The sequence below is a fragment of the Artemia franciscana genome, chromosome 1 (genome assembly GCF_032884065.1).
Source record: "Artemia franciscana chromosome 1, ASM3288406v1, whole genome shotgun sequence".
Lineage (NCBI taxonomy): Eukaryota > Metazoa > Arthropoda > Branchiopoda > Anostraca > Artemiidae > Artemia > Artemia franciscana.
The window spans coordinates 58,343,624-58,357,631 of NC_088863.1; the positions used below are offsets into that span (position 1 = coordinate 58,343,624).

The 14,008-nt window shown below is 34.1% G+C and overlaps 1 protein-coding gene across 2 annotated transcripts in view; it reads right to left on the minus strand.

Moving 5' to 3' along the window:
* The window catches only part of LOC136031890 (NACHT, LRR and PYD domains-containing protein 4-like), a 133,833-nt gene that overhangs the window by 4,398 nt on the left and 115,427 nt on the right, over positions 1 to 14,008 (minus strand). For both annotated transcript variants that reach the window (XM_065711866.1, XM_065711875.1), the window contains exons 8-10: positions 11,303 to 11,491; positions 8,761 to 8,998; positions 6,780 to 6,960 (exon numbers count right to left, since the gene is read on the minus strand). In XM_065711866.1, coding sequence (XP_065567938.1) covers positions 6,780 to 6,960; positions 8,761 to 8,998; positions 11,303 to 11,491 — 608 coding nt within the window. The remainder of the gene's footprint in view (positions 1 to 6,779; positions 6,961 to 8,760; positions 8,999 to 11,302; positions 11,492 to 14,008) is intronic.

The window sequence follows — 14,008 nt, forward strand, 5'->3', positions numbered from 1 at the left end:
AGCAAACTTGTTAAGGCTAACACTCTTAGAAAATCATGCATTCACAGTGTCATCACCCAACAAAAGTAAATACTAGCAGGGAGGGAGCAAAAAAAAGTATGGATAGAATTATTTCTCCCTGTTTGTCGTCAATTGGCGCCCCTTCATTTACCTTTTCTGTGGTGAATTTTCTTGTATATAGAGGGTACAAAAGCAGCTTTATTTGTCAAAGGAATATTATTTGGCCGAGATTTTGCTTCAATAAAGAGAGGTTCTAAGTTATCTTGTTTCTTGTATTAATAGGAATTCTAATAATCCTCATAATAATTAGATAAATTTATTTATGTTATAGTCTGACTCAGCATATTAATGATCAAGTTTACGCCTTTGATGTTTTAAAGTTCATCCCGTTTGCTGTTACTTTCGTCAATATCTAGAATCAAACAATTCGTGGTAGCACACTGTAAGTAAGGTGCGACTCGGCCCAATAGTAACTGAATGTCCAAAAACCGGAATTTTCATAGCAATAGATACATATAAAAAGGATCGGATTTTAATGCTAATTGTAAACATATGATATTCGTTAATTTTAGTATTACTCACCAAAAGCTACGAGCCTGAGAAAATTTGCCTGATTTTCAAAAAAAAGCGAAACACCCCCAAAAAGTCTGCCAGAAGGTACATCATTGATGTATTTATTACATACTAGCTGTTGGGGTGGCGCTTCGTGCCACCCCAATACCTAGTTGGAGGGGGCGCTTCGCACCCCCCCAAGCCCCCCCGCGCGCGTAAGTCGTTACGCGCCATATTAGTTACGCGCCATTGTAGTTGTGTCCCTATGTCCCACCTGAGATTGTCAGGTTTACCGACTCTTGAACATGCAACATATAATGGTCCATGGGAAAACAATCCGTATTCAGATCTATACCTCATGATTCTAATGATTGCCCTTGAGCTTTGTTGATGGTGATTGCTAATCGACCATTCCCTGTGTCGCCGTCGTCATTTATATATCCCCCTGTCCCCCGGCGTCCCCTTTGTAGTTGTGTCCCTGTGTCCCGGTCGTCATTTATATTCCCTGTGTCCCGGTCGTCATTTGTGTCCCGGTGTCCCAGTCTGTGATTTCTCTTTGAGTGTCCCGGGCGTCATTTATATTCCTTGTGTCCCGGTGTCCCAGTCGTCATTTATATCCCCCTGTACCCCCCGGCGTCCCCGTTGTAGTTGTGTCCCTGTGTCCCGGTCGTCATTTTATTCCCTGTGTCCCGGTCGTCATTTTTATCCCGGTGTCCCGGTCTGTATATACATTCGTTTTTTTAGTTTTGCTTTTCTCCTTTATTTTTCATTTTTTTTCCTTTTTTATTTTTTTCTTTTTTAGTTTTTTTTAGTTTTTTAGCTTTTTAGTTTTTTTTATTAGTTTTTAGTTTTTTTTTCTTTTTAGTTTTTTTGTAGTTTTTACCTTTTTTTTAGTTTTTTTTAGTTTTTTTTTACTTATGTCCTGGTCGTCATTTATACTCCCTGTGTCCCGGTCGTCATTTGTGTCCCGGTGATTTGTTGATTGTGATTGCTAATCGAACATTCCTTTTGTCCCGGTCGCTTTCTCTTTGAGTGTCGTCATTTATACTCCCTATGTGCCGGTGTCCCGGTCGTCATTTGTGTCCCGATGTCTCGGTCTGTAATTTCGTCAGTTGAAAACATGACGTCAGTTGACACACAAACATGACGTCACCCGACAGACAGACCCACACACACACAGACAACTTATTTTTATATATATAGATATATGTAATAAATACATCATATATATGTAAAAATACATATATTTTGTTGTTCTTCCCAGGGGTGACAATATCATCCTAGAAGATCGAGAAAAAACTCAATTGGACGGAGATTAAAATCTCTAGCGTCTTTTTAAGTGACCAAAAATTGGAGGGAAACAAGCCCCTCCCAAATCATTTTCCCTAAAGATCAAAATTCTGAGATGTCGATTTTATTTAGCATATTTGAAAGGTCCAATAAATATGTGTTTGCGAATGACGAAACCACCCACAGCCCCCGGGGAAAGGGCTGCAAGTTATGAAGCTCACACATTGTTTACATACAATAGCCCATTTGATACTGGGAAGTATACAGACATTTTCCTGAGTGGGGGGGGGGTAGTCTACAGATAAATTTATTGGTGGGAGAGGGGAGCTTTCCAGGGATTTTACACAGGGGAGTTTTCTATTATTCTTGTACAAAGTTCGTTTTATATATTTTATTATCTCTTTGGTGACCTAATTTTGCATGTGGAGATGTTCAGGAGAATTTCCAATGGGGTTGGATTTATCTTGAGCATTTTGTGGAGAGGATGTGGGGGGGGGTATTTCGTGTCAGAAGTTCCCCATGGGGGATCCATTACAAGGAGAAATTCTCTATTAAAGAATTATCACTAGGAGAAATTCTCCTTATGGAATTTTACGTTTGAGAAACTTTCCATTTAGGGGGGGGGGGTACAGGAGAAATATTCCATATAGGAGGATTTCCTGCAGACCTGAAAAAACGATCAGAAATAAAAGAAATGACTGCTCTTTTTAAAAATAAAAGTATTCTGAGGAGAATTTTTTAGGTGGAACCATCGAAAAGAGATGTTCTGCGGGGAAACTTGCAGTAAAGATGGAATTGTCTTGGGTTAGTTTCCCGGGGGCGCTGAGGATTTTGTGCGGGAGGAACATTACACGGAGGCTATGGGAGAGTAAGTGTCCCCAAAGACATAGTTATTATGTTTTTCGACTTTGCTGAATAAAATGGCTATTTCAGAATTTTGATCCGGTGACTTTGGGAAAAAATGAGCGTGGGAGGGCCTAGGTACCCTCCAATTTTTTGGTCACTTAAAAAGGGCACTAGAAAATTCAATTTCCATTAGAATGCTTTAATGACATTCTAGGACCACTGGGTCGATAAGATCACCCCAGGGGAAGAAAAACAAACAAATAAAGACGCATCCGTGATCTGTCTTGTGGCAAAAAATGCAAAATTCCACATTTTTGTGGATAGGAGCTTGAAACTTCTACTGTAGGGTTCTCTGATACGCTGAATCTGATGGTGTGATTTTGGTTAAGATTCTATGACTTTTAAGGGGTGTTTCCACCTGTTTTCTAAAATAAGGCAAATTTTCTCAGGCTTTTAACTTTTGATGGATAAGTCTAAACTTAATGAAACTTATATATTTAAAATTAAATGAACTTATATATATAAAATCAAAATGAACTTATATATTAATTAGCATTAAAATGCAATTCTTTTGATGTAACTATTGTTATAAAAATTCCTTTTTTTAGAGTTTTGGTTACTATTGAGCCAGATCGCTCCTTACTACAGTTCTTTATCACGAACTGTTTGATTATGTAAATTTTGAATAATCTTTTATGAGAGAGTGGCGGGTTATTTTGTAGAAGTGGAAGGCTTTTACCTAAACAGCATATTTAAATCCCCAAAATGTCTAAGTCTCCATGAACCTTTGGATAAACATAGAAAGGGGTACAGGAGAAGGGAGTTGGAATTAATCTCTCATCTCCCTTCCTTTACACTAAGCCTGAATAATGGTGCTGTGGTGCCTCCCTTCTCATTTCAGAAAACATTACGGATATTTATTTTAAAGCTTTGTGTAACGAAATTGATTTGGTTCACATTTCATCAAGCAAAATAAAGGGGTGTTTAAGTGCCCACTGGCTATTATGAAAGAGGGGCCATGGGTCATTTTGTATAAATGGGTGCAGATGCTTTCAAAGGATGCCTTTTCGCAAGGAAAGACTTGCGATAAATGTGGAAATGTAGAATGTAGAACACATATCAAATCCCTTTTAATTCCCGGGAATTTTTTTGTTTACGCTTTATTATTGGTAATAGGGAGGGGTAATAGTGCCCCTCCAGCTGCAAAAAATTTTCTATGTAGTATAAAATATCACATACATATGCCTACCAGCACAGAAGTGGAAAAATTGAGGTGGGGCATCATGACGGAGTAATTTCTGTTCGTTTTAAGTTTTAATGTTGCTCCTTACTTTCATTTTAAAAAACTTGTTTTTTTATTTAGTTTCTGGACTTTTTTTAATTAATGCGTGTTTTGATCTTGGCTCTCCGTACATAAATAATTAAAACGAAATTTGCATATTAATTAATTGCAATTAACCGGAAGATTTTGAGAAAAAAGGAGCGAGGGAGGAGGCCTAGCTGCCTTCCAATTTTTCGATTACTTAACAAAGCAACTAGAACTTTAATTTTTTACAAAGGTTTTCATTTGAAAAAAATATACGTAACTTACGAACTAACTTACTTGTTACTTCTATTTTCGTATGTTTTTATTGCGTATATGAGGGCGTTCAACCCTCGTCGGTACCTCGCTCTTTACACTAAATATTAAATTTTATCCCAATTCCTTAAGAATGACCTTTGAATCACAAAGGCCATAGAATAATTAGTTGAAATTACTAAAAATACTTTAATGTAAAGAGTGAGGTATAACGAGGAGGTAAACCCCTCACATGCGTAATAGTTTTTGTTCGTTTTAAGTTTTAATGCTGCTCCTTACTTCCAGTAGAAAGTAATGAGACATGAGAGTTTCACTTCTCATGGGGGAAGAAACTTATTCCCCCAAGAGAATTTTCTCCATGGAAATATCCTCCAACGTAACCCCCCTCCCCTCAACTCTCTCCCTAAACCAAAAAATCCCCCTGAAAACGCCTGTACATTTCCCATTAACTATTACTACATGTAAACACAGGTCAAAGTTTGTAACTTGCAGCCCCTCCCACGGGGACTGCGGGGGAGTAAGTCGTCCCTAAAGACATTCGGTTTTTTCGACTTTGGTGAATAAAATGGATATCTCAGAATTTTGATCCGGTGACGTTTGGGAAAAAATGAGCGTTGGAGGGGGCCTAGGTGCCCTCCAATTTTTTGGTCACTTAAAAAGGGCACTAGAACTTTTCATTTCCGTTAGAATGAGCCCCTCGCGACATTCTAGGAGCACTCAGTCGATACAATCACCCCAGGGAAAAAACAAACAAACACACAAATAAACACGCATCCGTGATCTGTCTTCTGGCAAAAAATGCGAAATTCCACATTTTTGTAGATAAGAGCTTAAAACATCTACAATAAGGTTCTCTGATACGCTGAATCTGGTAGTGTGATTTTCGTTAAGATTGTATTACTTTTAGGGGTGTGTTCCCCTATTTTCTAAAATGAGGCAAATTTTCTTAGACTCGTAACTTTTGATGGGTATAATTGATCTTGATGAAACTTATGTATTCAAAATCAGAATTAAAGTGCGATTCTTTTGATGTAACTATTGGTATCAAAATTCGATTTTTTAGAGTTTCGGTTACTATTGAGCCGGGTCGCTACTTACTACATTTGGTTACCATGAACTGTTTGATATAATGTTTCAATGTAAATATCGTATTTAAACATCAGAGTAGGCTGCCCTATTGAAAAAGTCTCGATGGCTTCAGCTACGTACAAAAGATACGCAAAATATTCGTTCTTTCTAAATTATAAAGTAAAACTAAATCATTATTAATGATTTATTCAGGAAAGCTACTGTTAATCAAAAATTTTGACTAAATATCAAAATTTTGGTCAACATTTTAATCACAATCCAACATTTTTATTCTTAAGCAGAAACATGGAAAAGTCACTTTACAATTATTTAAATATCCTATAGAATTTAACAGCTAGTAATCAGGTATTTATGCTGATGGTATCACACGTAATATATTGCATGGGCCAATACAAGGTTTTACAAACAATCAAACAAATTTTTCAACTAAATTAAGGAGCAACATTAAAACTGAAAACAAACAGAATATTTGTAAATGGGGGGCCTGCGTTCCTCAATTCCTCGACCTTTACACTGAAGTTTGACTTTTTGTCCAAAACTTTTGACTTTTTTTTCTCTTGGTTCTCAGATCAGCTGAATTTGATTGTTTATCTTTTTTTTAGATTGCTCCTCTTTTTATGTAGGATTTTCCCTTTACTCATTATTAAAAATGTTTTCGTATACTTTGTAAATTTTGGTGGGAGTTTATGCTTATAACTAATGTAAATAATGTAAATTAATAAACTCATATGTTTGGGATCGCCATAAAAGTGGATTTTCTCGATTCATATATTGCTATTAAAATTCCTTCTTTTAGAGTTTTGTTTATGATTGGCAAGGATCACTCTTCACTTATAGTTTTTCAAGCATGTGGCCATCTTTCTCGCAATTTTGCCTGAAAAGAGACCGCCTTAGTAACACAGTTGCCACCCCCAGTGTCTTATCACTATTTCCAGTAATTTTTATATCGCCTAAACAAAAAAAAAATCACGAAATTCCACATAAATCACTAGATTATTAAAAAAAAATCTATAAATCAACTATAAAATAACGAAAATCTAGAAAATTATTTTGTCACTAGTTGGCAACCCTACTTAGTATTCACCTTCAAGATCTTGAGTTATGACCAAGCAGATCCTTGTATAAAATTTAGTGTATGCTCCATTTTGTTCGGCTTTTGTTCTACTCTATTCATATCTTTACTTTTTGACGCCTCCCGTGAATTTACTATTTCGTTGAAGTATTTCCTTCTGACCCCACCTGGGGACAACCTTTTTTTGCTTGGCCTCAGATGGATGGTCAAAAAGAACGATCTTTGGCATTGTTTCACACATTATCGGTAAAACATATAGAGAAAGAGGTAAAAAAGATAAAGAAAGACGAAACAGAGAATTTGAAAGAGAAAAAGAAACTCCAAAGAGAAAAATGTATGTAAAAGGATTACCTCAAAATTTCCATTCCATCCCATTAAGTTTAACTTCTTTAAGATCCTTGAATTTTTTAAATATTTGATTGTTGCCTGCAAGCTCCAGTCGTCAATTGAAATTTTTTTTGAACTCAGATCAACATCAGATACGGTCTTTGTTGCACTTAAGCCTTGTAAAATCGGAGTCACTTGATCAAAGCTATAAACAAATGTAGCACGTCACATATGACCATATTATAGTACAAGTCAATTAATTTTCTTATTCTATGTTTTTCATCTTTTGCACTATTAACCTAAAATTCTGTCGTCCCAAAATGAAATAAAACAATGTACAAAATGGAAAAGGAAATTCAAAGGAATCATAGATATTTTTTTTTCTTTGTATGTTCATAGAATTCCTGGTGCTCGTGTTTCCTATGTAGCAGACACAATAAGTCTGATTAATTGATGTCAAAATTATTATCACAGTAGAATAAGGGCTTCAAACAACTTTATTTGGATTGGGACGCAGTTAGAAAAGACAAGGAAAGAAAAAAGGAGATAATGGTCACTCGAAGTAATAACAGCCACTGCTTCTATTGGCGGGCGGTGGATGTCATTTCAAAATTTTTTATGCTCTAACTCAGTCCTTTAGTTTAATTTTTGTTTAAAGTTAATTTTTAATTAATTAAAAGGTTAATTTTTGTTAATATTAATTTTTGTATTTGGTCAGATTAAGATATTTCAGTACGTGTTCGTAAAAGTTCTATTCCTGTTCTCTTGGTATGGAAGAGGAGCTTACGTAGACATGTTGGCCCTGGGTGGCTTGGTGCTCTGGTGAGTTTTTGGCAGGAGTAGTAGTAGATTTTTTATATGGCTAACCTACTTTTGAGTCAACCAATTTAAGGAGCTTATTCGTTTATCTCCAGTTTAGTAATTTGTATGCTCTTTTCCACATTTTACTAGTCGTGGAATTATACACCTCCAGAAGTCAATTGCATGTGCAGAGAGCATTGATGAAACGGACATATACTGAAAATCACAAATCCCTGTGTGCACAGATTGTCTGACAACTTAATGTGGCTATGGATCATTTGAAAAATAGATGGTTCACGCATCATGAGACACGTCTAAGTAAAAAATGAAAACAACATTTAAGAGGCAGCACTGCACTTGTTTCTATGGAGAAATTGCTCTTTAGTCCACCGCCGGTGTGGCAGCGTGGAAAATGAAGCTAACTGGGAGAAACCAAACTGAGGTTCAATCCCAACTGCTGAAGGGTATTTACCATTAGAATAGAACCGTCTAAAGACCTGAGTAACACCCTGGCTGCTCTTCACTACCAATTTTAGCGGGCTTTGACACAATAAAAAATCGGTCTATCTAGTCCATTATAAAGGTTTTTAGTTTGTGAGGCCACACTATTTAGGATTGATTGGGTTTTTTAGTTTTAACTTGTAGACCTTGGATAGGTGATACGAATAAATGGCAGACAACTAAGAGCCAACACATACTTTCCATGAAAAACTTCGTAACTTTTCTTTTTTTGTGCCAAAGATAGAGGTATTTAGTAATGGCGAAACTTATATAATTAGCAAGCGGAAATTTGTTATTTCAGTTAAACGAAGCAAAATTTTCTTTTTAAAATTTACGAAAGGCTAGGTCCAAAATATTTTCTAGTATACTTGCTAAAAAAAACGTAGAATGCCAAAAATAACCTCAAAAGAAATTTTATTTGGTCAATTTGGCAGTTCTACGATTTTCTGCATTTAAGTGAATGAAATAAAGTAGGCTTGACAATTTTGGCTTGTTTCAGGAAATCATTAGTGACGCATCTTATTGGCCAAATTTTTTTTCAAATATTTTGAGATGTGTCATATTTAGACTATTTTTGTTTTTAATTTAGACTTTTTCTTATGAATAGAGAATACAAATAATCTTTCTATTTTAATAAGACATTTCAATAAGACAAATATTATACTATTTTTTTAAATTCTGCAAGAGTTGCTACAGTTAATACCTTTCAAGCCCAACCAACGTCAGCTTTTCCAAGGATACTGTCAGGACAATTCCTTCTCCAAGACAGTTAAGGTCCATTTTTGTAAGATAACAATTGCTTAGGTCTAGGTGCTTCAATAGACATGTAGAAGTAGTCAAAGATGAAAGAAGATAGTGGAACCCGCTTTTATGATGTGAAGGACTGCAGGCAGGTGTGGTAAGCTCTACTTGTTCAAGAAACATAGCTGAACCACAGGAAACTGAAAAAAGAGTAACGTAAAAATGTCTTTACATCTAAAATTAGATCCAATGCATACATTTCAGTTGAAAATAGAACAAACACATTTGAATATATTCGATCTTTGTCCATATATCATGGATTTATAAATTAAAGTGTGTCCCCTTTGACATGTGACTGCAAAACCTTAAGATTTTTTAGAGATGAGGTCTTTGGATGCGTGAAATATTCTGAAGTTTGGCAGTTGAATATGATTAGAAGTGGATATTAGAATATTATTGTTCGGGTGGGAGGAATTTTCAGGGCAAGTATTGACCATATCGTAAGTTTATAAATAGCTATTAGTACTTTGCCTGTTGTCAGATCCTTCTGACGTCTTTGGCAGTAAACATTATATCGTATGCTCAATAAGTTACCTATGCTCCTATTACCCTCCATAAGATTGATAATAGAAAAAATTTACAGATCTGTCTTACAATAAATAAAGAATATTTCAGAAAAGTGCTTTCTTTTCTTTTTTTTTTACTTTTATTTATGCTTTAGTGTTCTCTACTTGGCCTTTTCAAAATAGGTCTCCGCTTTATCCCATAGAATCAGATGCTTCCGTTATGATCCTTTTCACCATACTTTTATATATTTGGATTAACCAGTACCCCCCCCTTGAATATATTGGTTATTTAAGATGAAGTTTTAACTCTAACAAAGCCATCCTCATCTGCCATATTTTACTGTAAATATAAATTAAAAATTGTGTGCTGATTATTACACTTACTATGATACCTTTTATCATCGCCATGCCTCCTGAAGATCACACCTGTCACTTTTACACTTGTAAAACAATTACCAAGATCTGTTTGCTAAGCTTTTCTCAAAAGAGGGTGGTATCTGATTGGCATTGTACACTCAATCCAAAAATGATCCACTTCATCAGCATCGCTCTACTGAAAGTCCCTTTAAGAACAGCTTAGCAAAAGGTTCTCTTAAAATCAGTATGTCGGGCAAAAACTTAGGTGTGACGGTGAAGTTATGTCTATAGTACTTACGATATGGGCAGATGCAGCGCTTACAGCGAACTTTAAAACTAAAAATAATCAATTTGAGTTCTGGCTTCAAACTTAAGGAATAAAGGACTAGAATTTTATGGTAGAAAGCTTTGGAATACGAGAGTTTCTATCAACTACCTTTTCTTTTATGCTACTATTTTTCATGTCTGAAATGTTAGGCTCAAACTTTAGGCGTGACAGTGAGATCATGGGGTTATGTCAGAGGTAGTTTTACGGGAGGGACAGAGGAGGCACTAGCCCCAGCCGCAGAAATTTTACGGGCGCAAAGTTTCAAATAAATAATCTAACGGTTATAATCCTTTTGCAATTTCTGAAATATTGTTATGATTAAAATTAAGCAGAACACGCAGTTTATAAATGAAAATAATCAATTAATAATTAATTAATTGATAAAATTTAAATATAATGAAAAAATTAAAATAACCAAATAAACCCAATTAGTTATAATTAAACATTTTAAATAATGAATAAAAATTAAATTAAAAATAAAATATTGGCCTATTATTAAATTGAAAATAATTTTCTTAATAAATAAAAATTTTGCTAAAATTTGGCCTGAAAACTTTTTTGGAGACAGGGGAGGGGGATCTCTCAGCTGTTCCTTAGATATTTCCGACACGCCGTTTCGACAACCAGAATGCATCTAGTGTCGTTTAATTTTTTTTCAACATCGATCCAATATTTCCTGGTAGTTTTACTATAACATCCTAATCCTTTTGGAGACCCAAAATCAAGCATACCCCCTTTTACCAATAAAAAATCCTTATAAGTGGGAGCAGCTTGAATAGCTTACATCCCATCCCAGGGGCTGTGAGGGGTTATGTAATCCTCAAATGTATAGTAATTAGATATTTTGACAATTTTGAACAAAATAGCTTTTTTTTCAAAATTTAGTTCAGTGTTGAGTGGATGGGGCACCTAAAATTGTCAAGGAGGGTTGGTTACCTTCCAATACTTTCCATTAGCTTCATCAATATACCCTGAAATCTTCCATTTATTATCCAAACCCTTTCGACAACCCTCATGCATATTCACTATTCAAAAGAGAAATGTCGGGAAGCAAAATGTCAAAGGGACAATCGTTAATTGCTACCTGCCTTTCTTAATATGGGCAATATACTGGGAGGCAACACATGTTTTTGAATAGTCAGTCTTAGTTTGTTCTGAATATTTTACACAATTTAGAAAAAGTGGGAATTCCTTTTAAGAAAGGAAATAATATTTTGTGCTCATGAGGCCGTCAGAAAGAGATGATTACTTACCTTGTTTTTCACTTATTGAAGTTACAGTATGAGTGTTCTGTTCATATAAACTCGCTTCAGGGTCTGTAAATGACGCAACTTTACTTGCAGTTTCTGCTAAACGTGGAAGCAATCGCCGCAAATCCTCTGGAGATCCATAATCAACTTCGTTGTCACAAATTGGCAGTGTCTTGAACAAGTTTAGGGACACTGAAATTAATGGGAAAGTTTAGTTGACTTTTATTATATAATGTTCTGTATAGTTTACTATATAAAGACACCTTTTGCTGTGGACTGGAAATAATACACTTTTAATTCAAATTAAAAAATAGACGAAAGGTAAGTAGGCATCTCATTTCTTATGAAATTTTTCAGGAGTTATTAATGTTTATAGGGGGTGGTGCAGGGACTATCAGATATAGAAACAATCCGAACAGCTTCATTAAGAGGCGTTAAACCCAAACAACATTTTTGTTGCATAATAATCCAGTTGAATAGGAGTTCACATGGGAATCCTAGGTTTGAACCTGTCTTCCCCTGAATTTTAAAAAGTAAAATAAAACTGAGTGCTTTTCGGTGCTACCAAGGTAAAACGTCTGGAATATTATGCAATAAAAATATTATTTAGGTCTTAGACCTCTTAATGGGGCTGTTCGGATTAATTTTATACCTAAAATATATATATATATATATATATATATATATATATATATATATATATATATATATATATATATATATATATATATATATATATATATATATATATATATATATATATATATATATATATATATATATATATCATTTCTGATTTTCTATTTTTGTTATTAGCTTACATATGAAAGCAAAATGCTTTACATAAGCGCTTATGTAAGCATAATACATAAGCACAAGATGCTTAGAGCACAAATAATCTGCTGTTTTGATAATTGTAGGCTACCTGAAGAAAAAAGATAATTTATAATAATTTGATTCTTGCATTATATTTTATTATTGAAATTTTAAATAGAAAAGCTAGACATACCACGGAATATAGCCAAATAAGACTTTTCAAGATTTATAAAGCGATAAAACCTCATTTTCATGATATACTCCGTTTTGGTGGTGGGACTTGGTGGAAAAACGTCTCTATAAAACAGAAGAAAACGATTCAGTCTACCGTATTGCTCTTATCAGCTTCCGTTATTATTAGAGAATCATCTTTTTTTAATCTTTCACATTTTTGTATATTTGTTCTTAAGGTTTTCTTGAAATATTGAACATATTAACGACTCCCAGTCTTAAATCATCTACATTATTAACACCTTTTGAAAACACATGAATCCCTGTCTCAATCTTTGAAAATATTTTTTCTATCGGTACCTTTTTAGGATTTAGTCCGAATTTTGTACCTTTTTCAAGAATTTCCTTTTTCCTTAAATTAATCTCACCTGGTCCTGGGAAATGTTTAGGTTTATACGCTGATATATATTTTTTTTTTCATGTTCTATTTTTTAATTGCAAAAATTTTTGGTTTAACCTTTCTCTCAATAACCTTAAAACATGTTCAAAAGAATTTTTGAAAATTGATATAATTTGTTGGAAATCATAGGCATTAAAAACCGCAAAGGATATTTTTGAAAAAATCTATTTCTTTTACAACTTGTGATTCCTGGACACTGTTTAACTTTCTGCACATGGTTTAAATTCAGTAAATTTATCTTTCTCATGTGATTAGTCTCATTATATGTATTTAAATGATACTTGAAACGAAACGATTTTGGAAATATAATACTTACTTTACACTTTCCTAAAAACTTTTGTTGCGTAATTATACTGGCATGTTTTATTGCTAAATTCAAAAATATTAAAATTCTATTGGTCTTTTGCCACCCGTAGTCCAGACGTAAATAATTTCTTAGACCCCACTGCTTTTCCATTTACGAAAAACGAAATGTAAAAACAAAACTATACTTTAACTAAAATAATCTAAACATTCCGAATATTTTGGCCCCATGTCCGGGAGCCTTTCTCAACGGGAAAAAATTACAAACGACAAAAAAAGAATAAAAAATGTTTTATAAATATAAATATGAAAGATAAATGTTTCCAGAGATCACAAGTTGTAAAAGACATAGATTTTTTTTTAAAATATCCTTTGCTGTTTTCTTAATGCGTATGATTTCCTACAAATTATATCAATTTTCAAAAATTCTTTTGAACATATCTGAAGATTATCGAGGGAAAGGTTAAACCAAATTTTTTTGCAATTAAAAAGGGAAATTAAAAAAATATATATATAAACGTATAAACCTAAACTTTTCCCAGGACCAAGTGTTATTAATTTAAGCAAAAAGGAGTTAACCAATAAACAAAAGGAAATCCTTGATAAAGGTATGAAATTCGGACTAAATCCTAAAAAAGTACCAGTAGAAGAAATAATTTCAAAGTTTGAGACAAGGTTCATGTGTTTTCAAAAAATGTTAATAAAGTAGATGATTTAAGACAGATCACAGATGCGAGTTTTTTTTTCTTTCTTTTTTTTCTCCCGGGGCTATCGTATCGACCCATCTGTCCTACAATGTCGCAATAGGGCTCATTCTAACGGAAATTAAAAGTTCTAGTGCCCTTTAAAATTACCAAAAAATCGGAGGGCACTTAGGCCCCCTCCCACGCTTATTTTTTCTCGAAGTCACCGGATCAAAATTCTGAGACAGCCATTTTGTTTAGCGTAGACAAAAAATC